This window comes from Rhinoraja longicauda, chromosome 2 (genome assembly GCF_053455715.1).
Source record: "Rhinoraja longicauda isolate Sanriku21f chromosome 2, sRhiLon1.1, whole genome shotgun sequence".
In the NCBI taxonomy this organism is placed as follows: Eukaryota; Metazoa; Chordata; class Chondrichthyes; order Rajiformes; family Arhynchobatidae; genus Rhinoraja; species Rhinoraja longicauda.
This window is the reverse complement of record NC_135954.1, coordinates 55,186,601-55,213,850: the sequence shown is the minus strand read 5'-3', so window position 1 is coordinate 55,213,850 and position 27,250 is coordinate 55,186,601. Positions and strand designations below refer to the sequence as shown.

Genomic DNA, 27,250 nt, shown 5'->3' with positions numbered 1-27,250 from the left:
GATCTAAACAATGATGTGTACATGTGTACATGTCCATCAGGAGAGTAGGAAAAAAACTGCAGATGCTAGTTTAAATCGGACAATGATGTCGACCGCATAGTCTCAAGAATGGTGTCGCTCAGGGTTTGGTCCTTGCACCGACCCTGTATAACATCTACACTTCTGACTTTCCAGCCACCTCAGCTTTCCAGCCACATGTACGCTGATGACGTCGCCCTCACTATATCTGCCACGCCTGTTAAGGTGGTGGAAGAAAAGCTCTCTGCTGACATGGGTGCCATATGTAGGTACCTGGAAAACTGGAGGCTCCCACGAAGACAGTGTCATCAATATTTCACCTGAGAAATAAACTGGCGAACTACCGTCTTAAGGTGCAGCCAGACTCAGTCAACCTTCTCAACTTTGACCCAAATCCCACATACCTTGGCATCAAACTAGATGGCAGCCTCACCTACAAAAGCCATCTGATGAAGCTGAAGAGCAAAGTTTGTGCTAGAGTATCCTTAGTCAGGCGCCTTGCTAGCACAAACTGGGGTGTATCGTTCAACATCCTGAAAATGTTGGTCATGGCCAAATTATTCTGCGTGTGCATACCGGTATGGGCACAAAGTACTCACACTCACAGGCTGGATGTGCCTCTTCATGAAGCAATGACGATCATCTCAGGCTGCATCCACTGCACTCCACTGAGTCATTTACCATTTCTTTCACGTCAAGCCCGTCGTTATAACATCTGTGGACGACTGCATCAGAAAGCTGCTCAGCCTAACCACCTTCTGCATGACATCCTTTATGAGAAGGAGGCCCCATGCCGGTTGCGCTCACGGAAGCCTCTGCGCCCAAACATGGAGAGTCTGGATGCAGTGAGCAATGCAGCACTAGCTGTCCCAGAAGGACTCCAGCCGTACTTTGAGACCTGGTCACCACACCCTCCAGGCAACAACCTCCGCAGGAAGGCCTGGGTTCAACTGAACAGGCTACGAACTGGTGCTGGTCGCTTCGCAGCCAACATGAAAAGATGGGGCATTGCAGACACCGACCTCTGTCCTTGGGGTCAAGTACAGACCAACAAACATGTCCTAAGGGACTGTGCTGTGACAGGACCTCCATGTCCACTATCCCAACTTGATAACCCCCAATCAGAGACTTACCTCACCAATTGCCACTTTTGATTGTTGTAGTTGACATACGAAAGAAGAAGCTCAAAGGTATAACCTTAGAATCTGATATTTATACAGCTTTACATATTAAGAGTGATTGCTTTTGTATTTAAATGTTTATTAATCTGTGTGATTATGTCTAATACTATATGTCTGGCATCATATTATACTATCAGCACGCCCCAGTCATTCTGAATCCTGTGAGGCACATGTAGTATAGTGTTGCTATTTCTTGTGCATATAATAAGATTTACATGATTCTCTGTATTTATTGGGAAAGTGTGAGTTATGTTGAAAAGGCTAGTGTGAGGAGATAACCCCACACTTCTTTCACCATAGTAACTTAATTTCTGTTGTTGGCACTCAGAGATTTGATCCAAATCAAATGATGGCTCCAACCTGATGTTTATGGCTTTCTGCAATATATCATCATAAAACATAGCAAAGGCATGACAATGATGGGATGAACTTTGTCAGTCTGCACAGCAGATATAAAACCTTACTTGTTGACACGGCTTTTTTTTGGGGGGTGGGGATGATGTACTTTGTTTGTTTGGAGAGACTGTATGGAATTGGGACCTACTGAGTCCACGCTGATCATCAATCACCCGTTCACAATAATTATGATGTCCTGCTTTCTCATCCACACCCTACATGCGAGGGACAATTTACTGAGGCCAATTAACCTACAAACCTGCTTATCTTTGGGAAGTGGGAGGAATCCGGATCAACTCCCCACAGACATCACCCGAGGTCAAGATTGAACCTGGGTTTCTGACACTCTGAGGCAGCAGCACTATCAGCTGTGCCGATGTGCCACAATAAAGATGTCCAGTGGCAACAAAATGCCAGAAAATTTACCACAATCTGTGAGAGCTGTGTTAGGTATTTCTATAATGGAGAAGAAGGAACAGGTTTCCAATATACTTTTTTTTATCAAGTGAGATTTAGTAGAAGTGAAATGAATATTGCCATTGTTTTGTCAATTGGGCCTCAGGTTGTGTGTTGGTGAGGTAGTACAATATTCACGCTAATATTCCACGACCATGGGGAGCCAGAGTGTAATCCTATTTAGTATCAGGATTAGGGACATGCCAGAGTGCAGCAGGAACCTTTCCTTCTGATGCTGACAGGGAGGGGATCGATGTTTATAAAGGGCCAAAGCAATTTATTTGTTAAAATGGTAAATGTGCTAAACAGTTAGAATGGCTGAAAGAAAGATTTTCCTTTTTATAATGCTTTACACAGGTTTTTCAGTACATCATTGAACAGTTTGCTTTCAAGAAAGTGTTTCTGAAACTTGTCACCTATTAATCTGTGGTTCGCTAAATTGAGTCATCAGATTTGGACGGTTATTTCATAAAAAGAGATTAAGTCACATACAGCAAACATTTAAAAGGTCTCAATGGGTCAGGCAGCGGATGTGGAGACAGAGATAGTCTGCACTTCCAGTCAAGATTCTTCATCAGGACTGACAGTGTTGAGTGGAGATAGTCAGTGTAAAGAGACAAGGGGTCAGCTGAGGCAGGAGCTGATAGGTGATAGTTAGAACTGGGTGAGAAGTGGGATGATGGTCAGATGGAACCAGATGTTTGTGGGGGGGGGGAAGTAAAGTCAGAGACAGGAAGGCTATAGACATTGACAGGTTTCTTGAGTTATATTCAGTACACCCACAGACCCAGCTCGAAGCTGACTGCTAACTTGTGCACTATGCTGTGGATAGTCATTATCAAGTGGTCCTAAACGTACAGCCTCAGCTCCCCAGGTGATTTCCTATCTGTCTTCACTCCTCTGCTGACCTCCCTATATAACCCAGTGGTGAAACAGGAACATGCTAAGATATCCCAGTAGTTCAAATGGGGAAACTGGTCTAAAATCCTACAAGACCTTCCATGGGATTAAGCATGTTATTTTGCTGACGGAGAAGAAAGAAAAAATAGGTTAAGTTGTGCTGTGTTAATTAATTGCATTTTCTTTCATGTTTAAAAAAAATTATTTATAAGTATTTGAAAGCATTTCAACTGAATTTAGTTTTTCCTTTCAAATATATTAAATAATTATTACTTTATCATAGTTTTTTTATTAAGGTTTCTGAATATCAGAGACATTTAGAGCCATTGGAAAATTGACAGGGTTGATCCTTAAGGCAAAGTTAGATAGATTCTTGATTAGTACGGGTGTCAGGGGTTATGGGGAGAAGGCATGAGAATGGGGTTCGGAGGGCGAGATAGATCAGCCATGATTGAATGCCAGAGTAGACTTGATGGGCCAAATGACCTAATTCTGCTCCTATCACTTATGACCTTATGATTTATGACAGTGAAGCTGGTCAAGGCTTCCAGAAGTGTTTCATGGACAGAATTTGTCTGACCCGCCCACATTAACCTTTTACATCATATGGGGTCCAGCACACCTTTCAGGATCTCACCCTTTGTCCATGTGGCCAACTGACCCAGTGAGATTGGTCTTCCTGACCTGGAGAAGATAAGCTTGAAGAATTGAAGTATTTTGGTGGTGAATGTACTCCAGAAAATCAGCATTAGTTGTTTGGATCACTGAATTTTCATTCACCTGTCTTTTATTTTGTTTGTATCTTTGTGTTTATAATGTTGAATAACATTCAATACAATGGCACCTCAAGGATCTGTTGCACTGCAATAAGGTAAAAATAAATTTGGCCAGGAGCATTTATATTCCTCAACTGAACTCCAAAGCCAACTGTTTCTTTTAAACCACTTGTCAGGTCTTTGGGCATAGCGTTGCAATGCATGAAGCTAATCATTTTTTATGTCTGTCAAGTAAATAAAGTTTAATATGATTCGATTTTCTGTTTAACTGGGTCCTGCTCTCAAAGTAATTGACTAAGAGAAGTGATGAATTGACTTCCTCATTTCTATAGATCACAGTTAATGAAAATTATTGATAAGACAAAAAAATATTTTTGTTGTAAATAAAAACCAAAAATGCTGCAGATACTGGAAATCTTAAGTAAATATAGAAAAGGTTGGAAACGTTGAGGGAGTCAGACAGTATCAGAATCCTGACCGCTGAATGTTTCTAGCATTTTTGTTTTTTTAAACATGTTGTTTTATTCACATTTATTTACATTATTTTTTGTTATATTCACATTTGATCAAATTGATCAGTCTGATCAAAGAGCATTGAACCTTATCCAGGCTGCTGAGTTAGATGGTCACCTGAGAAGAGTACTGTACATTGAACTTAGTTACTCAGAGATTGATTGACATTAGCCGAACCAGGAGGCAGACCAACAGACCATCTCATTACCTATGGCTTTCTGGAGCTGTACCTGTATATCCAGAAAAGGTAGAAACCAGGGCTTCTCAGTTTTATTTCTGTTTGTCGCGTCATCCAATAGTCTAGGCAGTGAAAATGTTGATGTTTTTTATATGTTTGAACTCATACCTATATTTGGTAGCAATGCACTTTCTTTGTCAATATGTAATGGTGTCACTTCTTCTACCCAGGACGAGAAGCAGAATTTAATGCAATAGATGGCACTTCGTGTTAGCACATTTAAACAACAAAGGAGATCAGCTGAATCTGACGCATAGACGACATACTTGGAGAGAACTGGTTGTCTACATGAATCGAGAAGCATCCTTCTAGACAACAGTATTTTTTCGTATATGCTGAGCTACACTCTGCCGGGGACAAATGCTGATTGTGAATTGTTTCTCGCTGTTTCTTTGGATCCTGCTTGATGAGGGTCTATTAACACCTCTGGAGTCATTGACACCAAAGAGTTCAGGGCGCACAGGGAACGACAAGATAATTGAACTGTCAGGAGATGGAGCTCCTATGCTTCAACGTGTTCGACGTGGCTGGATCTGGAACCAGTTCTTTGTATTGGAAGAATATATGGGGTCTGAACCTCAGTATGTGGGAAAGGTAAAATATTTTACTTGTACATGCTTTTCTTATTTAATAATACGTAAATGCTTCCTTGACGTAAGTTATATATCCCACAAGCACTGAATGATTCTCATGAATATAAGATAACAAAAAAACAAGTTTCAATATATTTTATATTCAGATGTTTAATGCCGACAAAAAAATGTATTTATTCTCTTAATATTTCCTGCATATTTGTAACTTTAATATTGCATCATAAGTTATTTGAATAGCAACATCGCTATTTAAGCCAGGAAGTGTTGCTGTGCCTGAACAGTTGTGAGAATGTAAGATTTAAATGGCACAATGTGTTTTCGTTCTTTTATTCGTATTTCTTCTGTTTGCTTGACAGCCACAAATGGTTATTCTCAGATTCTGGAAGAGAAAACATAATTTTCCCATTTACATCAGCGGCAGTTGGTAACTGAGGAATGTTTTGCTTGCCGCTGCAATGATGCATCTCACTAATTTATTTCAACATATTTAGGCGGGCAGATTTCAGTGACAGGAAAGGCTGTTGATGTGAAGCAGGTCTGTCCCTTTGTGAAAGAGAAAGGCAGCTGAGCCTCATACCCCCCCTGATGGAAGATTTAACCTTGCAATTGCCTTTCCTTCACTCTCAGGATATGAGATTTAACTGCTGACCATTCAGTTTTAGGTTTAGATTTCCAATTCAGGGTTTCGCTGATGAGAGAATGTGGTGTATTATGTATGTGCAGGTTTTATGTTTGAAAGCAAAATGGAATGAGGGTTATAGAAAACGTAATAGAATATGCTCATTTTTCAACCAAGAAGATTAACCATTAATGAGAATAGAACTTCATGGTTTCCTCACTGTTTCCATATGATTATGCTCGGGTAGTTAAATTCCTAGCTAGTAATCAAGGAACCGGAGTTCATAATCACACCATGGCAACTATGGAATTGAAATTCCATTGACAATTTTGAACATGAAAGACCATAAAATTACTAGTTCAACAACAAATTGGTTTACTCATGGTTTTGTGCCTTACAGCAGAAGCTTACAAAATAAGGCATTCAACAAATTTACCTATATTGGTCAGGGCATTGAGTGTAAAAGTCAGGAAGTCATGTTGAACTGTACTAAACTGTACTAAACTTTAGGTAGGTAGGACGTGTGGGCCTTGGAGTGGGTACGGATGAGGCACACTAACACAGTGCCTGGATTGGAATGTAATAGCTATAAGGAGAATTTGGACAAACTTGGATTCCCTTTTTTGGAGATTTGGAAGCTAAGGGCTGATGGGAGTATGTAAAATTATGAGAGGCATCAATGGGGTAGACAGAGTCTTCAACTCAGGGTGACGAGGTCAAATACTAGAAAACATAGGTTCATCATGAGAGGTGGAAAACAGAGATGTGCGAGGCATTTTTACATAGAGAGCGTAGGTGTCAGAATGTGTAGCAAAAGCAGAAATAATAGCAAAGTTTAAGAGGCATTTAGACAGACAAGAACAGGCAAGAAATAGAGGGATATGGACCATGTACAGGCAGATGTTTTAGTTTCATTTGGCACCATGGTCAACCCAGATGTTGTAATTGAAAGAGCCAGTTCTTTTGCTGCTGTGTTCTATGTTCTATATTCCGTTCAGGGCATGAAACCTTTCATCTTTACCTGATTTGGCCTATACGTCACAGCCATTTTGACTGTTGGATGTTCATTTCAAGAGTAATTGGTGATGGACAATTAGTACTTTCTTTCCTGCCTCCTATATGAGATGAGAATATACACGTTATTAGTAATTGTTGTAAGTGCATTATCTGCAGTGATTTCTTACTCATCAATGCTCCTGCATAGGAAGTGATCTCCAATATGGTTAATTCATCGTCCCAAAAATTACTTCAAATTAATTCAATTTTCAAATTGTTGATTTGTGGAAAATAATTACAAAAAGCAACCTCCTGGGATGAATTCATTCTTCACATCTCACTTTAATTGAAGAGGATACTGAGTAGTTTTTAGCAAAGGTTGAACTATCATGGCAGCACAGTGGTAGAATTGTTGCCTTACAGCACCAGAGATCTGGGTTTGATCCTGACTGCGGGTGCAGTCTGTACGTAGTCTGTACGTTTGCTCTGTGACCGCATTTCTCCTGTGGCTCCACTTTCCTCCCACATTCGAAAGACGTGCAAGTTTGTAGGTTAATTGGCTTCAGTAAATTCTCCCTGCAGTACAGGATAGAACTAGTGTACTGGGTGATTGTTGGTCAGTGTGGACTCAGTCGGCCGAAGGGCCTGCTTCGACTCTGTATCTCTAAACTAAAACTCTCAATAAAAGTACTCCCAATACTAGCACCAAACACACAAGACGGTACGATGTGAAACAATGAAGGGAACCAACCTCCTTCTGAAGGTTCTGAGGATAGATGACAAATCTTTTTTATTCTTCATTTTAACACTTTTCACAGTATGAAGGAAGGACCCTGCATACCTGTATACAACATTCGTACATGACTAAGCCATGTTTTAAATAGAAGTCCTTCACTTTTTTGGTAGCTATTGATCAAAGTTATGAATCATTATTCTATTAGTCACACCACAATATAAAACAAGATATTTCTTGCAGTTTATTTTTTACAGTGCCAGAGAAAAAAATAGTTTCAGAGCTTTATGGGTCCATGTACTGACTACAGTAAAATGAAGGTCAGATCTTGTGAAATTTTAACCAGTCTGCAGCTTTGTTTAGAAACAAGGCACTGCAAATGTCCAGCAAACATATCATTTAATTGGACACCTACCTGCTCCTGTCCACAGAAATGGGATGCCCGACTGGCCTTAGTGTCTGGATTTCCGGGAAACAAATACAAAAAATATACCCTTGTGAGCCTTAAACGTGCTTGCTGTTTGCGGATGTATTATTGGCAGCACAGAGATCCCTTGCTGCTTTAGTGACTGGCAGCTGCTGTACCCTGTAGAATGCCTGCATGAAAATTGCCTTCTTGTCATGATCATTGCAAACTCCACACATTAGTTAAAAAAAACTTGAATAAACAATGTGGGCCTATCAAACAAGCTGATATGGGCAGCATTATTTTCTGCCCATTACACAGCGATTTCAAGGAAAGAGAAGATCGGGTGGGATTTAAACTGGTTATTCAATATATAATGTTGTGCTACTTACTGCAGGAGGAAAAGTTAAATTTCACCTCCTAAATGAATTTTGTGCATTTGATGCTTAACTTCCAGTTAAGCGTACAGGTCCACCACTGTTTTTCCGGAAACTGATGGTCCCACACCTCCTATAATCCGGACAGATTTTTAAGAGCACACTTGAAATCCTCCCCTGAAAATCTGGAGCCTAAGCTGGGTGAGGCGGCCGATCTCAACCTCATTTGGTCTTCTGCGGTTGGGGCTCTGGAACTCTGGCCTGGCTGGATGAAGCAGATCTGTTCCCATAGCTGTTTTCAGTGGCTGATTTGTTGGTTGGATTTCCCCCCATGGTGCCGGGGCTCTGGAACTCCGGCCCGGCCGGAGCCGGAAGATCTGCTCCCAAAACTGATTTCCGAGGCCAATATCTTGGCCCCTGGGCAGCCTAGACAGATCTTTCTGGTACCGTTGGACTGAGGCCATGACCTCTGTTGGTCCGGCAAAATGGATAATCTAGACAAGATCTGGAACCAAGGGTGCTGAAAAATCGGTGGTGGACCTGGAATGCAGAGTAGCTTAATATTATGACTTCCTTGAGGAACAATCTACTGTTCTTTGCACAGTTATTTTGCAGTCAAGTGGTTATGCTTTGGATGGCACTCCAGGGTTCTTGACTAATTATCTGAAGGCAGAGTTGAAACCAAACCAGAGCAGCTAGGAAGTTTAAATTTGGTTACTTAGATGCATCTGGAATGAAAGGTAAATATCAGTGATTATGAGACTACAACAATGAACCATTTAGTTTCCTATCATTATTGCTGTAGGTTGCAGGCCTGAGTCCTGTATTATGTAGAGCCAGCTTAGTTAGTTGGCCACTCAATAGGAGACTACTTCTTGGAAGGTGATTCATAGACATTCCTGATTAATCCTACAGTGACCTGAATACAGGCGAGTGCAAATGAATCACCTCAATCATCCTGAACTATGCATGATGGAGGTCAAAAGGAGTTGCATAATAAGAATGGTGGGTTTAATTTCCATGCCCTCTCTTTCTGCTTCCATAATTTTCCCCAAGCCTACAAACCTAAACGCCAAACAGTTTAACAAGCTTTTAGTCACCTCTTTAACATCTCCCGGTGCCAATTTTAGTTTAATGATCCTCCCACGCTGGCAGGTGAGGATATTTTCATGCCCTTGGAAGGATCATAAAAACATAAGAAAGCAGAACACAAGCCGGCCTTTCAGCCCTCTTGTGGTTGCTACCACAAACAACAACATCATAGTTGATCTTTTTATCTGATTGAGAATGATCAGCCATGATCACATTGAATGGCGGTGCTGGCTCGAAGGGCCAAATGGCCTACTCCTGCACCTATTGTCTATTGTCTATTGTCTGAATGCCACTCTCCCTTTTTACCCCAATTCCCCAAAAACTACCAATCTCTGCCTTGAACAAACTCAGCAACTGAACTTTTAAAGCTATCTTGGGCAGAGGTCCAAAAGTTCACACCATCTCGGTGATGACATTTCTTCTCATTCTTGTCTTGAATAGCCAGCCTCATAATTTGAGACTGAAATCCCTGGTTCTAGGCACCCAGTCGATGGATCATTACCTGGAGTGCTAGACATGGAACACATAACATTGAAAAGTACAGCACAGGAACAGGCCTTTCAGCTCCCAATAACCATGCCGAACATTTTGCCAAATGTAACCAATCTCATCTAACCACATGATCAACACCCCTCCATTCCCTGTATATCCATGTGCCTATCTAAAAGTTTCTTAAGAATATTGGGTTTTTTAATGAAAAATGCAAATTCTTGTCATTCTATAACACCAGTAATCAACCCACTGTCAATTGCACAGAATTTGAATATATTTCAATATGCCCTTTCAATATGTAAGTCGTATATTATTGCTTGTACATACATCCTAAAAAGTTGTTTCAGGATTTACCCGGTGTGTTGCGGCTCTCTGATATGAACGTCTGGCCATTCAACTGATATGTTAAATCTTAAATTCCATCTTTGGAGGTGGGAGTGAGGGTGGGGAGCTTTCAGATTACAATGGAAGCAGTTACCACCCTGGGATTACCGACCCTTGTCAAGATCCTTATGACCTTCACATGGCTGCCAGCCGTGGATTATTTGCTGCTGATGCTGGCTGCAAAACTGTCAATGCTGCAGCTCATAAACATCGAGCTGCCTCCAGACTTATATTCTTGGCAGTCTCTTTGCCACTGGAGCAAGCTGACGCCCTCTGCTGGCTGAGTTTAAAGTAAACTGAGGTGGAGTTTAAAGTGAAGTGTTCGGCATCTGAAACGATTCTCCGTCCAACTGCCGATATTAAATTCAACATTTACATTTTGATTTTTCTAACCAGTAATTGAACACAACACTGAGCATTTCTCTATGAATTCAAATCCCAATTGAAACATTAAAAGTGCAAAGTTTTGTTTGGGTTTTAAGTTAAAATATTAGGTAAACAAAGTAAGGTTTAGTTTTGATTTTGATTTCTGATATTATGGTCCCTTAAATGTGCAATGAATTTTAAAAATTGCAGTGTTAGCAATACCATAATGTGCACCTATTCAAATGTAATTACTCATATAGCTGATGGATGTGTCATCAGCATTTCCCAGTCCTCACCCCAAAGTCTTGCTAAACAATTCAACCAATACATGCGGCTGATATAAATCACAAGACCTATATTTTGGAAAATCTTTAATGTGCACATTAAAGATAAGAGCAACATTTATGAAATGTAGTGCAAAGTTCAAATGGTACATAAGCAACAGAATACATTTCTGGAAAGTAAATGTTCCCAGTGTCTTGGTATTGGTGCACGTTAGAATATTGGTTTAACAGTTCATTTTTTCACGCTGCTGGTGTAAAAGTCTAATTCATTAAGTATAACTGCACCATAATTGTAAAAAAAGTCATCACACTCACTGAGAAAGCAGAATATGGTAATAACTCTCCTCAAAAACTGAGAATCCAATAAATAATAAAATGAGGATTCAACATTTAGCTCTAATGATAATGATTGATGTTCTGTGACCATTGAGCATTCGTGTTCTGAATCATATCGCTGCAAGTTACCCCCCTCCCTCCCCCTCTCCCACCCCATCCTGCAACCTCAATCAAATATGAAGTGTAGTGAGGGAGGTTTTGTAAGGCAATTCAAGTTTATTTTCAGACATTTGCTTGCTGGGAGTTCAAATGCCTATTTCCAAAGGTAAATCAAAGTACCAGTCACTCGACAGCTGTCCTGGCAGCTGTCAATAGTCGGGCATTCACAGAGCACTGGACTCAAATCCTATCACTATTGTCCCAGTGGTTGTGGAATATACTGTGGAATGAATGCTTAAGTGCTACGTAGTTAAGTCAAATGTCTTTAAAACAAATGGTTACACTAAGATTGGTGAAACCTGTTCAGCCTCTTGCACTCGCTGAATACTAACTGTGCATTGTATTCTGCTTCTGGAATTCAGCTCTGTTGAAGTCAATGATAGACTACAATGCACAACTATGGTGATATATATGTGTTCAGTGCAAACCATGCTATGTAACCATGTCCTCTGCCTTGTCTTCTACATAATCCTCTGCCTCTGAAATTCACTCTTTCCCAGATTGGGTGCATGGTCTTAGACTGAATGTAGAACATAGAAAATTGAAACAACTGCCCATTTAGCCCATAAAGTCTGTGCCAAACATGATAAACTAATCTCATTTGTCTGCACATGATCCACCTCCCTCCATTCCCTGCATATCCACATGCCTATCTAGAAACCCCTTAAACACCAGTATTGGCAGCATGTTCCAGCTACCCACCACACTTTGTACAAAAACGTGCTCAAACGTCTCCTTTAAACTTTGCCCTTTTCACCTGAAAGCTATGTCCTCCAGCCTTTGATAAAGGTCTGACTGCCTACCCTGTCTATGCCTTTTCATAATATTACATTCTTCTACCACTTCTCCCTTCAACCTCCAGCGCTCCAGAGAAAACAATCCCAGTTGTTCAACCTCTCCTTGTAACTAATATCACCTAATCCAGGCAGCATTCTGATAAACATCAGTTCTGTTTTACTTTCCACAGATACTGAGTATTTATAGCATTTTATGCGCTTATTAAAGTTAACGAGGCAAAATAAACAATAAACATAAGTGTGTGGTTAATTTCTGCAGTAAGAGAATTGAAAATTAGAAAATTTGTGTTAAACATCTTTAGACTTCATATCACATGAGGAGTACAATGAACATTTCTGCACACCATCTATATCTATATACTAAAACTCTCATTTGTTTGTTTATTTGTGATCGAACTACAGTCAAAACGGTACACGATAGCTTGACAATTTTAGGCCCACCTTACTCACCGTCATCGCTTTAATGGTAAAGCAAGTAGTTTTATTGAAATCGGTGTTATATTTTTTAAGTTATTCACATTTTAAAGTTTAAATCTATCTCCCAGGGAGGGAGGAGGGAGGGAGGGAGGTGGGGGGGGAGGGAGAGAGGGGGGGGGGGAAGGTGGATAGAGAGGGGGAAGGGGAAGTGGGGAGAGGAGGGGGAGGGGGGGGAGCGGCAGAGGAGGGAGCGGCAAGTGCTGTACATATGACGTCACCATAGGGCGTGCACGACCTCTATCCTCACTCGCCCGAACAAGATGGACGCCGTTAGCGAGGCCACCGCCCGCCCCTCTCCTTTCCCCACTCTCTCACACCCGGGGGACACTCCGAGCAGGAGGGAGAAGGTCAGACTGATGGCCCACTCATCCTTCCCTTCCGTCCCTTCAACCCACGGAGTCCTCGAGTCCCCGCTGCCGCCCGGGCCCAGCGCCCCGCACATTACCGCACACAAGCACCAGCGGGCAGCTTCTTCTCCTCTGGAGCTCCCTCCTCCTCCCTCTATGCACAGATAATGGTAAGTGGCTTTCGCCACCAATGGGTCCGCGGAGGGGAGTTGGCATGGGGGCCGAGTGGGTGGAGGGGAGGGTGGGGGTAGGAGGGGAGAGGAGAGAATGGGGAAGGAGGGGGTGGGAGGAGGAAAGAGTGGGAGTGAGGGGGAAGGGGGGGTGGTGGGGAAAGTGGGGGGTGGGGGAGAGTGAGAGTGGGGGTGGGGGAGGAGAGAGTGAGGGAGAGGGGTGGGGAGGGAGTGGGGAAGGAGGGGAGGGTGGGCAGAGGAAAGAGTGGGGGTTGGGGGAGAGTGGGGCTGGGGAGGAGGGGTGGGGGAAGGGGGACAGTGGGGGTGGGGGTGGGGAAGTGGGGTGGTGGTGGGGGGGGTGGTGGGGGGAAGAGAGAGTGGGGGTGGGGGGAAAAGGGGGGTGGGGGGTGGGGGGAAGGGGGACAGTGACAGTGGGGGTGGGGGAGGAGAGAGTGTGGGAGGAGGGGGTGGGGGCAGGAGAGAGTGGGGGTGGGAGAAGAGTGGGGTGGGGAGGAGGCAATAGTGGGGGTGGGAAGGAGAGAAGATGGGGGTGCGGGGGAGAGTGAGGTGCGGGCAGGAAGAGTGCGGGAGGGGGAATAGGGGTGAGGAGGGGGGAATGGGGTGAAGGCAGTGCTGGAGGGAGTGGGGATGGGGGCAGGGAAGGGGCAAGTGGGGGTGGGGGCAGGGGAGGAGCAAGTGGGGGTCTGTGGGGGGATGGAGTGGGTCCGTGGGTGGAGGAGGGGGGGATAAGGGGGATTGAGTGGGGGGGAGGGTGCTACGCCAATGCAGGAGAGGCTTTCGGTCCAGGGCTCCTCAGTCACACCCTCTTCCCTTCCCTGTACCCCCTCTACGAGGAATGGGCCCACTCTCTCCTCCCCCCACCCCCTCCTTCCCCACTTGGTCTAGTATTATATAGAAATATATAGAGTTAATGGCAAAGATGCAAGAATATTTACTAAAATTATATAAAAGTAGTAAGATTATTTATATCTGAAAGCCAGAATAGACTGGAACACTTTTCTCCAGAATGACTAGGTTGGGGTTGTTCAGGTGGATTTCTTTAAGATAATGCCATTTTGTGATTTGAACAATGTAGATAAGAGCAGATACAATAGTTAGATGTACAAAACAGTTGGGCATTCCAGAGAAATTTCTTCAGTTAGCAAATAATAAGAATAGAGATCAGCTACCACAAGGAGTGATGAGTAACATAAAGTAGCGCTAGACATGCACACAAGGGAGAAAGGGAAATAAGGAGATAGTGACGAGGTTAAATAATTAGACCAGAATGAGACTCAAATACAAACAATGGCTTAGATCTGTTAAATTGAATGGTCTGTTTGTGTGCTCTAAATATTTTTAAATTCAAAGAGAGAATTAAATAAATGACAGACAAGGTTTATCACTCACAGGCATGGATAAATTACTTCCTACTTGGCAGTGTTGCCCTTGAATCAAGTTTAGTGATGGAGTACAATTTATGACAAGGCAAGGCCATAGATGTCTAAATGGACATAAGCAAGGGTTTTGTCAAGGTTCCATGTGCTAGCCTGTTCTGGAAGGTTAGATCACATGGCATCCAGGGAAAGCTAGCTGCCTGGATACAGAATTGCCTTTATGGAAGGAAGCAGAGGATGGTATTGGAAGGATGTTTTTTGGACTGGAGGCCTTTGACTAGTGGCGTGCCTCAGGGATCGTTGCTGGGTCCATTGTCATTTGCGGTTTCTATTAGCCATTTAGATGGAAATGTGCTAGGGCTGAATAGTGAGTTTGGAGATGTCACTCGAGTAGGTGGTTTTGTAGACATTGGAGATGGTTATCACAAATTATAGCAGGATCTTGATCAGCTAGGCAAGTGGGTTGAAGAATGGCTAATGCAGTTTAATGCAGGTAGGTGTGAGGTGTTGCAATTTGGGAATTCAACCAGGGTAGGACCTTCACAGTGATTGGTAGGTGCCTAGGGAATGTCATAGAGCAGAGAGATCTAAGAGTATAAGTACACATTTCCTGATAATAATAACACAGGTGGTAAAAAAGGCTTTTGGTACATTGTGGTACATTCAGTTAGGGTATCCAGTATAGATTTTGGGATATTATATTATAGTTGTACAAGATGTTGGTGAGGCCAATATGGAAAATTGTGTTCAGTATTGGTCACCCTGCTAAAGGAAGGATGTCATTAAACTGGAAATAGTGCAGAGAGGATTTACGAGGGCGTTGCCAGGACTCGAGAGCATGAGTTATAGAGAGAGACTGGGCAGGCTGAGAAACTTATTTCCTGGGAGGGCAGGAGGCTAAGGAGTAATCTTATACAGGTGTATAAAATTACGAGAGGAATTAATAAGGTGAATGCACAGACTCTTTTACCCCGGTCGGGGAATCGAGAACCAGAGAACACAATTTTAAAGTGAGAAGCGAAAGATTTAATAGAAACCTGAGGGAGCAACTTTTTCACTCTGAGGGTGGTGGGTATTGGAAATGAGCAACCACAACAGGTAGTTGAGATGGCTCATATAACAACATTTAAAAGACACTTAGACAGTCACAGAGGTTGGAAAGGTTTAGAGGGATATGGGCCAAATACCATTAGCTTAGATTGGGGCATCTTGATCAGCCTGAATGAGTTGATGTGAAAGGCCTGTTTCCATGCATATGACTCTATAATGATATACCTTTCAACATTTGCCAAATTTTAAAATACATTTGAACAGATATATGGATAGGGAGGGTTTAAAAGGCAACTGGACTGAGGTGGACCCTTGGATCCAAATCTCTCCTGTGGGCTCCTCCTGGGACAACCCTCCCCCAACTGACAATCCTGCGGGCCCGGCAACCCTTCTAACCACTACCCCCTACCCCCATTCATCCTCTTCAACTCCCCTCTCCCCCCGTCACCCCTTCCCCTCCCTCCCCCTTGCCCCCTCCCATCTCTTTCCCCTCCCCATCCCTCCCTCGCCATCTCCCTCTCCCCCCCTCCCCCCCTCTCCCTCATCCCCTTCTCCCCCCACCCCCCCTAGGGTTTCCTCTCCTGCATTGGTGCAGCACCCTCTCCTGCCCCACTCTATCCTCCCCCACTCCCCCCTCCCTCCATCCCCCCTCCCTTCCTGCTCTCTCCTGGCAGCAACACGCAGTTACCGAAGCCCTCCCTCCATGCCTCCTCCCTTGCCCTCCTTCCCACCCTCCCCACCTCCCCCTCCCTTCCCTTCTCCCCCTCCATACACTCCTCCCCTTCCCCTCCCCTCCCCTCCACCCCCTCCCTCCCCCTCCCCATCCCTCCCTCGACCCCTCCTCCACCCCCTCCATCCCCCCACACCCCCAACTCCCCCATCCCCCCTCCCTCCCTCCCTCTCTCCACCCCCCCTCCCTTCCTGCTCTCTCCCGGGAGCAACCTGCAGTTACCGAAGCAACCCGCTTCCCGGCCCGGGCGGCCGCCATTGGTGGAGTGGGGGTGGGGGGGGAGGGGGGGTTTAAGGGGAGGGGGGGTTGGGGGGGAGACGGGGGTTGAGGGGGGGTTGGGGGTGAGGGGGGGGTTGGGGGGGGGGGTCTATGGAGCCGGCAAACCCGACCCCAAGAGCCAGGCGGGCGAGCCCTGCTCAACGGGCCCCAACTGCGCAGGCACGGATGTGTTTGTTCTGTGCAAGCGCGGATGTAGCAGCCATCTTACGTAAGTACCAGATCAATGGAGCCCCAACTGCGTAAGCGCATTTTTTAAACTTTAAAATGTGAATAACTTAAAATATTACACCAATTTCAATGAAACTTCGTCCATAGGACCACAGGACGATAGTGAGTAAGGTGGGCCTAAAATTGTCGCGCTATCACATACAATTTTGGCTGTATTTCAGGAACAAGCGAACAAACAAGAGTTTAGACAGACAGACAGACAGACAGACAGACAGACAGACAGACAGACAGACAGACAGACAGGCAGACAGGCAGACAGACAGACAGACAGACAGACAGACAGACAGACAGACAGACAGACGATAATGGGACTAGCCCATTATGCTAACTTGATTGGATGGGACATGGAGGTCTGGAAAGCCTGTTTCTGTGCTGTATAACTAAATGATGCATGAAATATTGTTACTATCAAAACCATATTGGGCTCCTTTCTTGCCCACACCCCACGTAAAACCCTCACATTCACATGACTTGCTACTCTGGTTTTCTTACTGACATAAATTTATACCATCAAATCAAAGTTCAGCATGGCTCAGAATTGCTTTTTATAGATCTAATTGTGGATTTAGATAGTGGATATTTTCATGTCTTAAAATTAATTTCTTGCTGTGACTTTTTCTAAAATTCATGCAAAATCCTCAGGAGTACTTAATATCCCTCCTCAGGTTCTCCACATCCCAGGCATTGAGAAAAGCAAGGGTGTAAGAATGTTCTTCCTCACATTCAAACACAGTTCTACAAGATAATTGAAGAGGAAGGGGAACATTTCAGTTCAGTTTAGTATAATTCAGAAAGCACCATAGAAGACTTAGGACGTCTGGTGTGTCGACTACAACTCTCACCAACTTCTACAGATGCACCATAGAAAGCATTTTATCAGGACGCATCACAGCTTGGGGTTTTGGAACAGCTTCATACAAGACTGCAAGAAATTGTAGCAAATTGTGGACGCAGCCCAGACCATCACCCAAGCCAACCTCCCTGCTATTGACTCCATTTATACCTCGCTGCTTCGGCAAGGCCAACAGCATAATCAAGGATGAGTCGCACCCTGGCCACTCCCTCTTCTACCCTCTCCCATCAGGCAAAAGGTATAGAAGTGTGAAAACACACACCTCTAGATTCACGGACAATTTCTTTCCAGCTGTTATCAGACAACTGAATTGTCCTACACAACCTGAGAGAAGTGCTGAACTACTATCTTCCTCTTTGGTGACCCTTGGACTATCCTTGATTGGAATTTGCTGGCTTTACTTTGCACTAAACGTTATTCCCTTATCATTTATCTAGACACTGTAAATGGGTCGACTGTAATCATGTATTGTCTTTCTGCTGACTAGTTACCAGGCAACAAAAGCTTTTCACTGTACATGTGACAATAAACTAAACTCAACAGAACAATTTGAAAGATCAGAAAAGAATTTGCATCAAAGATAATAATAATAATAATGCATTTTATTTATATAGCGCTTTTCATATACTCAAAGACGCTTTACAGAGATTTTGAGAACAAAATAGATAGATAGATGCACAAAAGATAGATGCAAAGTGCTGGAGTAACTAAACAGGTCAGGGAGCATCTCTGGAGAAAAAGGGTATGTAATGTTCTGGGCTATGACTCTTCCTCAGACTAAGTCTTGCGACATTTTCTGTATAGAAAGCAGAAAATGCTGCAAATACTCAGCAGTTCAAAACGCACATGTGAAGAGAATCATAATATAAATCTGTTTTGGAAATTCTCAGAGAAAATCTGTTTCTGTTCCCACAGTTACTGCCCGACATGGTGAATTCCTTGTTTTTAGTTCAGATTTCCAGCCAGAAAGGATCATTACTTTAAATTTTCTGCAGCTTCAATTAGAAAATGTAACAGGAACATTATTTATTTTTTCTCACACTGTGTAAATAAAACACCTAGGATATAATGGGCTGTTAAGCTCCTCAACTCTGCCATTGAAAAAGGATCCTGGATAATATTTTATGCCACATTTCTGTACTATTCATGCATCCCTTGATTCCCTTAATATCTTAAAACCAATTGATCCCTGCCTTAAATACACTGAGCAACTAATCACCAACATTTCTGTTGGGAGGAAAAAATATAGAACATCGAACAGTACAGCACAAGAACAAACCCTTTGTCCCATGATGTCTATGCTGAAATTGATGCCAAGACCAACTTCTATCTGCCTGCACATGTTTAGTTTAGTTTAGTTTATTATTGTTGCATGCACTGAACTACAGTGAAAAGCTTTTCGTTGGGTGCTATTCAGTCAATGAAAGGCAATACGTGTAGGAAGGAACTGAAGATGCGGGCTTCTACTGAAGATAGACACAAAATGTTGGAGTAACTCAATGGGCTAGGCAGCATCTCTGGAGAAAAGGAATAGGTAATGCTTTGGGTCGGAACCCTACTTCAGACTCAATGAAAGACTATGCGTGATTATAATCACACTGTCCATAATGTATAGCTACAGGATAAAGGGGATGACATTTAGTGCAAGATCACGTAACATAGATAGTGGAAGAAATGTTGCTGTTGAAATAAAGATTTGAAAGAGTAGTGCGATTGTAATGTATGATAGCAGATCCTCTTCTGGGACCAACACACAAAGAATCGCTTCGTTTTGGTGCCAACACACGTGAGAACCCACATCCCTTCATTCCCTTGATATTTATAAGTCAATCCCAAAGTCTCTTAATTTCAAAGATTCATCATTCTCTGGATGAAGACATTTCTTCTTATCTCAATGGCCTATCCCTCATATGGAGACTGTGGTTCTGAACATGCCAGCCAGGGGAAACAGCAATTTCATAACCACCTTGTCAAGCACTTTTGAATGTTTTAATGAGATAATCTCTCAAATTTAAAAGAGTCTAAGCAAAGACTCTCCTCACATGACAATCCATCCTATCATTGGAACCAATCTGATGAACGTTCAATTGAATACAAGTCAATCCTTCCCTTGGTAGGGGCACCAAACCTGTTCACAATTATCCCAGGTGTGGTCACAACAGAACCCTATTTAAATGAAGCATGACATCTTTACCCTTGTGCTTAAAAATGCAGAAACAGGCATAATGACATGTTGATACCAGATTTTCAATTATATTTTTGTAGTGTATTCTGGTGCAGTATTAAAAATAAACTTGTAATATGAGACTTGGAAATCTCTGCAGGATGAACAAATTTGTTTTGTTGCCATTTTCGTACTGCATTTTATTCATGAATATTTGTTGTTGGCTGGAGCTAATAGGCGCAATTTAGTTAATGTTATTAAATTATTTTTATATTGGCTCCTGTACCTGTTATCATTAACAGTAAGTATGCCTGGTTTATGTATCCAAATTAATTGATCTTTGAGCATCCAAATGAATCAGCCACACAGGCATTGGGCTTGTGTACATTTCCCTGCATTCATGTCCACAGTGTTCCAACATTTTATGTGGCATAGTCAGTACCTAAATCATAACCATTGCTAAATCCGTGTGGCAGGACCAAGATGAAGAACAATGGCAAACAATTTAAGTACATTATGTTCTTGCTTGAATGTAGAACTATAACCATTTATCAGCATGGGTGGAATGTTGGAACAAATTAGAATGCTAATGCCTAGCGACTGGAGTAGACCTTGCTTTTGATGTGCAACAAGGGTAGTGCTGAAAGCTCATTAGATGACCTACAAAATAATTCTGAAAACTAATGAAAATGGGAATTAAGAAATCATTTTCACCCAGAATCAGGTGTACAAACATGGCCTGTGAGGATCCTGGCCTCAATTGTTTGTAGAGAGTTCAGCTACATCATTGCTACGGAGGCTGAATGGGAAGTGTGTTATCTCCTCAACTACAGCTGCAGTATAACAGCAGAAACAGATTGACCCAGATGGGAGAGATGGTGGACATGGATAGGCAACTCCCCATAATGGATCTCTTTGCAAACAAGTTGCAGGTTGATCAAAGCCTTATAATCACTGCAAACAGATTATAGTGATTTTTGTTCTCAAACTCTAGGCAAAGGGGTTCTTTTTGTTTTATATTCTATGTAAACTTGTAGTTTTCTGCTATTGGTAATGGTATTTATCTGTTACACATGTACCGAGATAGAATGAAAAACATTGTTCTCTCTAAAACTGCAGTAGGGAGAAATTGCCTGAAATTGTGGGGTATACAACAGGCAAACGTAAATCTCACCAATTTCATGTGGACATTGCCTGATCATTTTACCAATGGTTGCCAATGCACCTAGAAATATTTGCTAGTTTAATCTAGTATGTACAACACATGTTGAAATCTTAACCTACATTTGCATTTTGGGGGATCTTGTTGATGTTTGAATGAATTGGTTTACCACAGACGGTGTAATTAGGGTGCAGATGGGTGCAAAGCAAAACTACATTATTGCTCCAACTCTCTTTTTATCACGATGTTGCATCTCACCTCCAACAGGTTTACTGATGGGGTGGAGGTAATCTGTAGCATAGGCCAGAATCTGTTCAACCTACATCACTTTCCCTCCAATTCCAAGATCACTCTTTCTTAGTCTTTGGACGTTAGACTTTAGAGATACAGCATGGAAACAGGTGCTTCGGCCCACCAAGTCCATGCTGACCTGAGATCACCCGTTCACATTAGTTCTACCCTACACATTGAGGCAATTTATAATTTACAGAATCCAATTAACCTACAAACCTGCATGTCTTTTGACTGTGGGAGCAACCAGAGCACCTGGAGAAAACCCACGCAGTCGCAGGGGAGAACATACAAACTCCGTGCTGACCCATAGTCAGCATTGAGCCTGGGACTCTAGTGCTGTAAGGCAGCAATTCTGCGGCTTCACCACTATGCCGCCCTAGTGATGAGTGAACCAATATCCGTGACCTCTTCAAGGCTGAAATACCTGTCATTGAGGCTTTAATTCCAGTCAGACAACTCCATTGGTAGGTCTGAGACCAGGCTCCTGAAAAAAGTATTCTCCTCCAAGTTTTTCCAAGTTTTCAAGCAAGTAATTACAAGTGAACATGCTTTGATATATATTCTCAAAGCTTTAAAAACAAAATGTAACCTCTTTATCTTCTCCAGAAAAGTCCTGGTCCATGATTAATTGAAATGAAAAGGGTGCATCTAGAATGGCACTGAGATTGTTGCACGCATTTATCAGAGACGAGCAGGTTATTGAAAGAGAGAAAAGGAGAGCACCACCTTTCGTACTTCCTCCTGCCTACCCTGTCAAACACAATCTGTTCCAACTGTGACAGTCTGTGAACTCTTAGCAGCTACTAGTGCACTCCAGTGAATACTATACATTTACCTCCTGCCTCCCCGAACCAGCACATCCTGTTCCAACTGTGACAGTCTGTGGACTCCAAGCAGCCTCAAGTGAATGCAATTCTTTTCTAACCCCAGGGGACTAAGTAGAAATCAAAGAATAAGCATGTATTTATAAACTACCATTCAGACCAGTTCTGAAGTGTCCCCAAGTGGAATACTTAGGAAATATTGTTTGCAATTTGTGCAGAGCGAGGTGCCATAGATGCTACCATCCCTGACAGTGCAACCCAGACCCTAACAACACCCTGTAAAAAAATAACCTTCTTCACGTCACACCTGGTTCTTTCACCAGCTACCTTCATACAAAACCCCCTGATTCTTGATCCCTCCGCCAATTGAAACGTTCCTTCTTTATCATCTCCGTTTAGCCTCTTCAGAATTTTCCTTTACTGAGATTCTGGCAACATTTATCTTTTAATTTAATTGCTCGGCCATTGTTTCCATACATAGACTTAGACTTTGGCTTTGGTCGCTGTTCAACCTTTCATCTCATATTACAATCCTTTTTTTTACAAATCTTTTTAGTAATAATTAAATATTTTTGTATTCTCTTTTGTGTTTGCTGACTGTCCCTTCCTATGTTCTCTTTTATTTAAGTTTTTATGACCCTCTGAATTTTCTGTAATCAGCCCAGCTTTCACTTCTGTTGCCGATCTGCCTTGTGCCCTATGTCCTTTTTGTTACCTTCTATCTTTTTGGTCATTCAGGGATTTTCCCCTTTAATTTCCTAATAGCTCATCATCATGGGAATATATCTACACTGTTGTTGAAATATCTCCACCTTAATTACCTCTCATTGTTGAACTACAGTTTTAATTGCTAAACTTTGACTTCAGCTTGGCTTTCACCCATTCAAATTGCTCCCCCTCCAAATGAACTATTTTTACCTCGAGTTGGTCTAGATCCTTTTCCATAGCTATTCCAAATCAAGTGGACTTATAATCACTGTTTCTCACGTATCCCTGTAGCCTGGCACATTTCCAAAATTACGCTTTGGTTTTGATCTTATCATTCTGATTAATAAAGTTCTCATCACTGCTTTTCAGCAACTCCTTCTCCTCTTAACCCTTTATATCATTGCTATTCCAGTCTATATTTGAACATTACTCCTCATGGATTTTTCGCATATATATGCATGTTCCCTGCTACTTTGCTCCTTAATATTCATCCCATTAGTTAGAACCATAGATCAGGCCCAGTAGTGGAATCATACCTTTGTTATTTCTTTGCTCTGACATTACCATGTCACCCACCAATCCTTCACCTAAGTTTTGGCCTCACGACTGGAGTTGAAATACATGCTGGAATTTTCTGACTCGGGAGAGAGAGAGAATCACAGCTGATGAAATATTCTTTCTGCTTCATGTTTAAATAAAAATCATTTGGACAGATTTGATCCAATTCACGATAAATAAAAGTCTATGACAGACACTACAGATGATCCAGCACTACAAGAAATTTACATTTAGATAACTCTTCATAGGTGAGTGAGTGTCTTGGGCTGGTTTCAATTTTGTACCAAAGTAAATTGTGGGAGCTAAGTTTTGTATTGGCTTGTAGAAAGTTGAAAGCAAGAGGTGCACTATATGAATGGATTTCATAAAGAATGTCAAAGGAAGACAATTTCTGAACATTAAGAAGCCAGCACAATGAGAAAGCCACAAAGTGATGTTTAGCCTGAACTAGCGTTCATCGTTCAAGCTAATTATTATTTATTTTCTGTACTGAGTCAATCTGACTGTTGGAGCTTGAAGGGTGACCTAATAGCGGTATATAAAATCAGGAGGGGTATAAATGAGATGAATAGTCATTGTCCTTCCTACAGGGTAGGGAGTCTAAAATTAGAGGTTATTGGTTTAATATTAGAAGGAAAAGATTTTAAAAGGTGCTGAGGGATATTATTTCCACACAGAGGCTGGTGCATACATAGAATAAGCTGCCATAAGAAGTGGTAGAGACAGGAATGATAATGACAGAGAGAACATAGTACAGCACAGGAACATGCCCTTCGGCCTGCAATGTCTGTGCTGAACATGAGGCGAAGACCAGCTCTGAACTGCCTGCATATAAACCATATCCCTTCATTCCCTGCACATCCATGTGGCTATTCCAAATGTTTTTTAAATGCCATGATCATGTTTGCCTCTACCATCGGCGTACTCATCATTTACCAGCGCATCTCCTTTAAACTTCAGGGGCTGTGCGTGTCGGTCGCCTCGTTAGGGGTCGAGCTGCCTGTCCGTGGGCATGGGGGGAAGAGAGCGGAAGTTTTGTTGCCTTCCATCACAGTGAGGGGGTGTTTGGACTCACTGTGATGGATGTTTGTCTTGGGGTCGTGTGTCCTGTGTACTTTTTTTCTTTTTTTTGTTGTGTTTTGTGACTGCTGTAATTTCGTTCGGTACTTGTACTGAATGACAATAAAGTTCTATACTATACTATTTGATATTTCCATCCTGGGCAATGATTCTAACTGACTTCTCTATCTATGCCTCTCATAATTTTATATGCTTCTATCAGGTCTCCCCTTCAACCTCTGGCAATTTAGAGAAAATCTTGTGCAGGTATTACGAATGAATTTAAAAGGGAACATTGAATTTACATTCAGTTACCAATCCTTATACCTCAATCAGGACCGCTTTCAGTTATGTCCTGTCAAAAAGTGAAAAGCCCTATTTTATTATAATTTATTTGTTGCGCCTATCATTATGTATACTGCGCACACTGAGTTTCATGCAATCAAAAACTGTCATCGCACTCTGGCGTATATGGCAATAAACTAATCTGAATCTGAATTAAATGGTTAATAACATTTAAAAGGCACTTGTACAGGTATGCAGACAGGAAATGTTTGGAGGGATATGAACTAGATGGCCAAGTAGTTAGTCAACTTAGTCAGCAAGGATGATTGAGGCCAAAGGGTCTGTGCTGTATAATATGAACTCATGTTTCCAATTTTAACTGATATTCCATGCTATTGCTACAACAACAAAAATATCACTTTGCATAGATACATAGATACATAGACATTAGGTGCAGGTGTAGGCCATTCGCCCCTTCGAACCAGCACCACGATTCAATGTGATCATGGCTGATCATCCACAATCAGTATCCCGTTCCTCCCCATATCCCTTGATTCCACTAGCTCTAAGAGCTGTATCTAACTCTCTTTTGAATGCATCAAGTGAATTGGCCTCCACTGCCTTCTGAGAAAGAGAATTCCACAAATTTACAACTCTGTGTGACAAAGTTTTTTCCTCATCTCAGTTCTAAATGGCCTATTCTTAAACTGTAGCCCCTGGTTCTGGACTCCCCCAACATCGGGAACATGTTTCCTGCATCTAGCATGTCCAATCCCATAATAATTATATATGTTTCTATATGATCCCCTCTCATCTTTCTAAATTCCAGTGAATACAAACCCAGTCGCTCCATTCTTTCATCATATGACAGTCCCGCCATCCCGGAAATTTACCTCGTAAACTTACGCTGCACTCCCACTTTGACCTGACTTTTATACAATTTCTTTACTATTCCATACAACTTAAATAAACAGCTGAGCCAGCCTTCAGTGTTTTTATGTAACACATTGTAAGGGATGAAATATCCTTTTCTTAATTCATTTGAGGATATTTTAAGATCTTAGAAATATAATATATCTCACAAATCAAGTCACTCATCATTATATATTAATCAATGAAAAATATATTCAGTTCAGTTCAGTTCAGTTTACTTTATTGTCATGTGTACCAAGGTACAGTGAAAATATTTTGTTGTTAACCAGTCAACAGAAAGACAATACATGATTACAATCGACCCATTCACAGTGTACAGATACGATAAGGGAAGTTAACCTGAAGATGTGCATTTTCACACTTCTATACCTTTTGCCTGATGGGAGAGGGGAGAAGAGGGAGTGGCCAGGGTGCGACTCATCCTTGGTTATGCTGCAGGCCTTGCCGAGGCAGCGTGAGGTATAAATGGAGTCAATGGAAGGGAGGTTGATTTGTGTAATTGTCTGGGCTACTTCCACAATTTGCTGCAATTTCTTGCAGTCTTGGATGGAGCTGTTCCCAAACCAAGCTGTGACGCATCCTGATAAAATGATTTCTACGGTGCACCTGTAGACGTTGTTGAGAGTTGTTGGGGACATGCCGAACTTCCTAAGTTTTCTAAGAAAGTAGAGGCGTTGGTGTGCTTTCTTGGTCGGCGCTTCAATATGGGTGGTCCAGGAGAAGTTGTTGGTGATATTTACTCGTAGGAATTTGAAGTACATGATATATTAACCAAATGCATTGACATCTGTGTGGTGTAATGAAAAATTTTGGATTTGTTAACACCCCGATAAATTCTGTTCCAAAGCCATGTTGCCTGGGAGGTGAGATTTAAGTGTGAAATAGTCTTTTTGGCAGCTAACAGTTATTCCATTAACAGTTCTGCTACATTACTCCACAATATGGTTGGCATCGCAATCACTTAGTTCAGAATAACTCGCTGGGCACAGTAAATAAAGAAGAAACTGACAGAAAAGATCAAAAACCTGCAACAGAATCTACCCTATTTTTCATCTATTGATTTAAAATGGGGATGGACTTGAATATGAGTGGTATTCATCTGCTCTTTTTACCCTCGAATATAAAGAGGGTAAAAAGAGCAGATGAATACCACTCATATTCAAGTCCATCCCCATTTTAAATCAATAGATGAAAAATAGGGTAGATTCTGTTGCAGGTTTTTGATCTTTTCTGTCAGTTTCTTCTTTATTTACTGTGCCCAGAGAGTTATTCTGAACTAAGTGATTGCGATGCCAACCATATTGTGGAGTAATGTAGCAGAACTGTTAATGGAATAACTGTTAGCTGCCAAAAAGACTATTTCACACTTAAATCTCACCTCCCAGGCAACATGGCTTTGGAACAGAATTTTCTACTGGCTGGTCTTTAATATGCCACTTTAATCTATTTACTGCTTGTATGTTTGAACAAAGATGGCAGTTAATTCTGACTTTGACTACCAACAGTTCGAAGGCAACGCTTTTCTAAGACAAATATTTTTAAATGCAAGAATGTTGTGCAGCCAGCTGTCAAAATCTCTCGTCAAGACCTTGCTCCAACATACGAGCAAAGCCTGATTTT

At 42.1% G+C, this 27,250-nt stretch overlaps 1 protein-coding gene across 4 annotated transcripts in view; it reads left to right on the top strand.

Annotated features, from left to right (window-relative positions):
- LOC144604713 (cadherin-12-like) overlaps positions 1-27,250 on the top strand; it is a 576,800-nt gene that overhangs the window by 364,811 nt on the left and 184,739 nt on the right. For 3 of the 4 annotated variants that reach the window (XM_078419367.1, XM_078419374.1, XM_078419375.1), the window contains one exon: positions 4,649-5,072. The exons of the other annotated variant lie outside the window; for it this stretch is intronic. In XM_078419367.1, coding sequence (XP_078275493.1) covers positions 4,839-5,072 — 234 coding nt within the window. In that variant the 5' untranslated portion in view covers positions 4,649-4,838. The remainder of the gene's footprint in view (positions 1-4,648; positions 5,073-27,250) is intronic. 4 annotated transcript variants of the gene reach the window in all.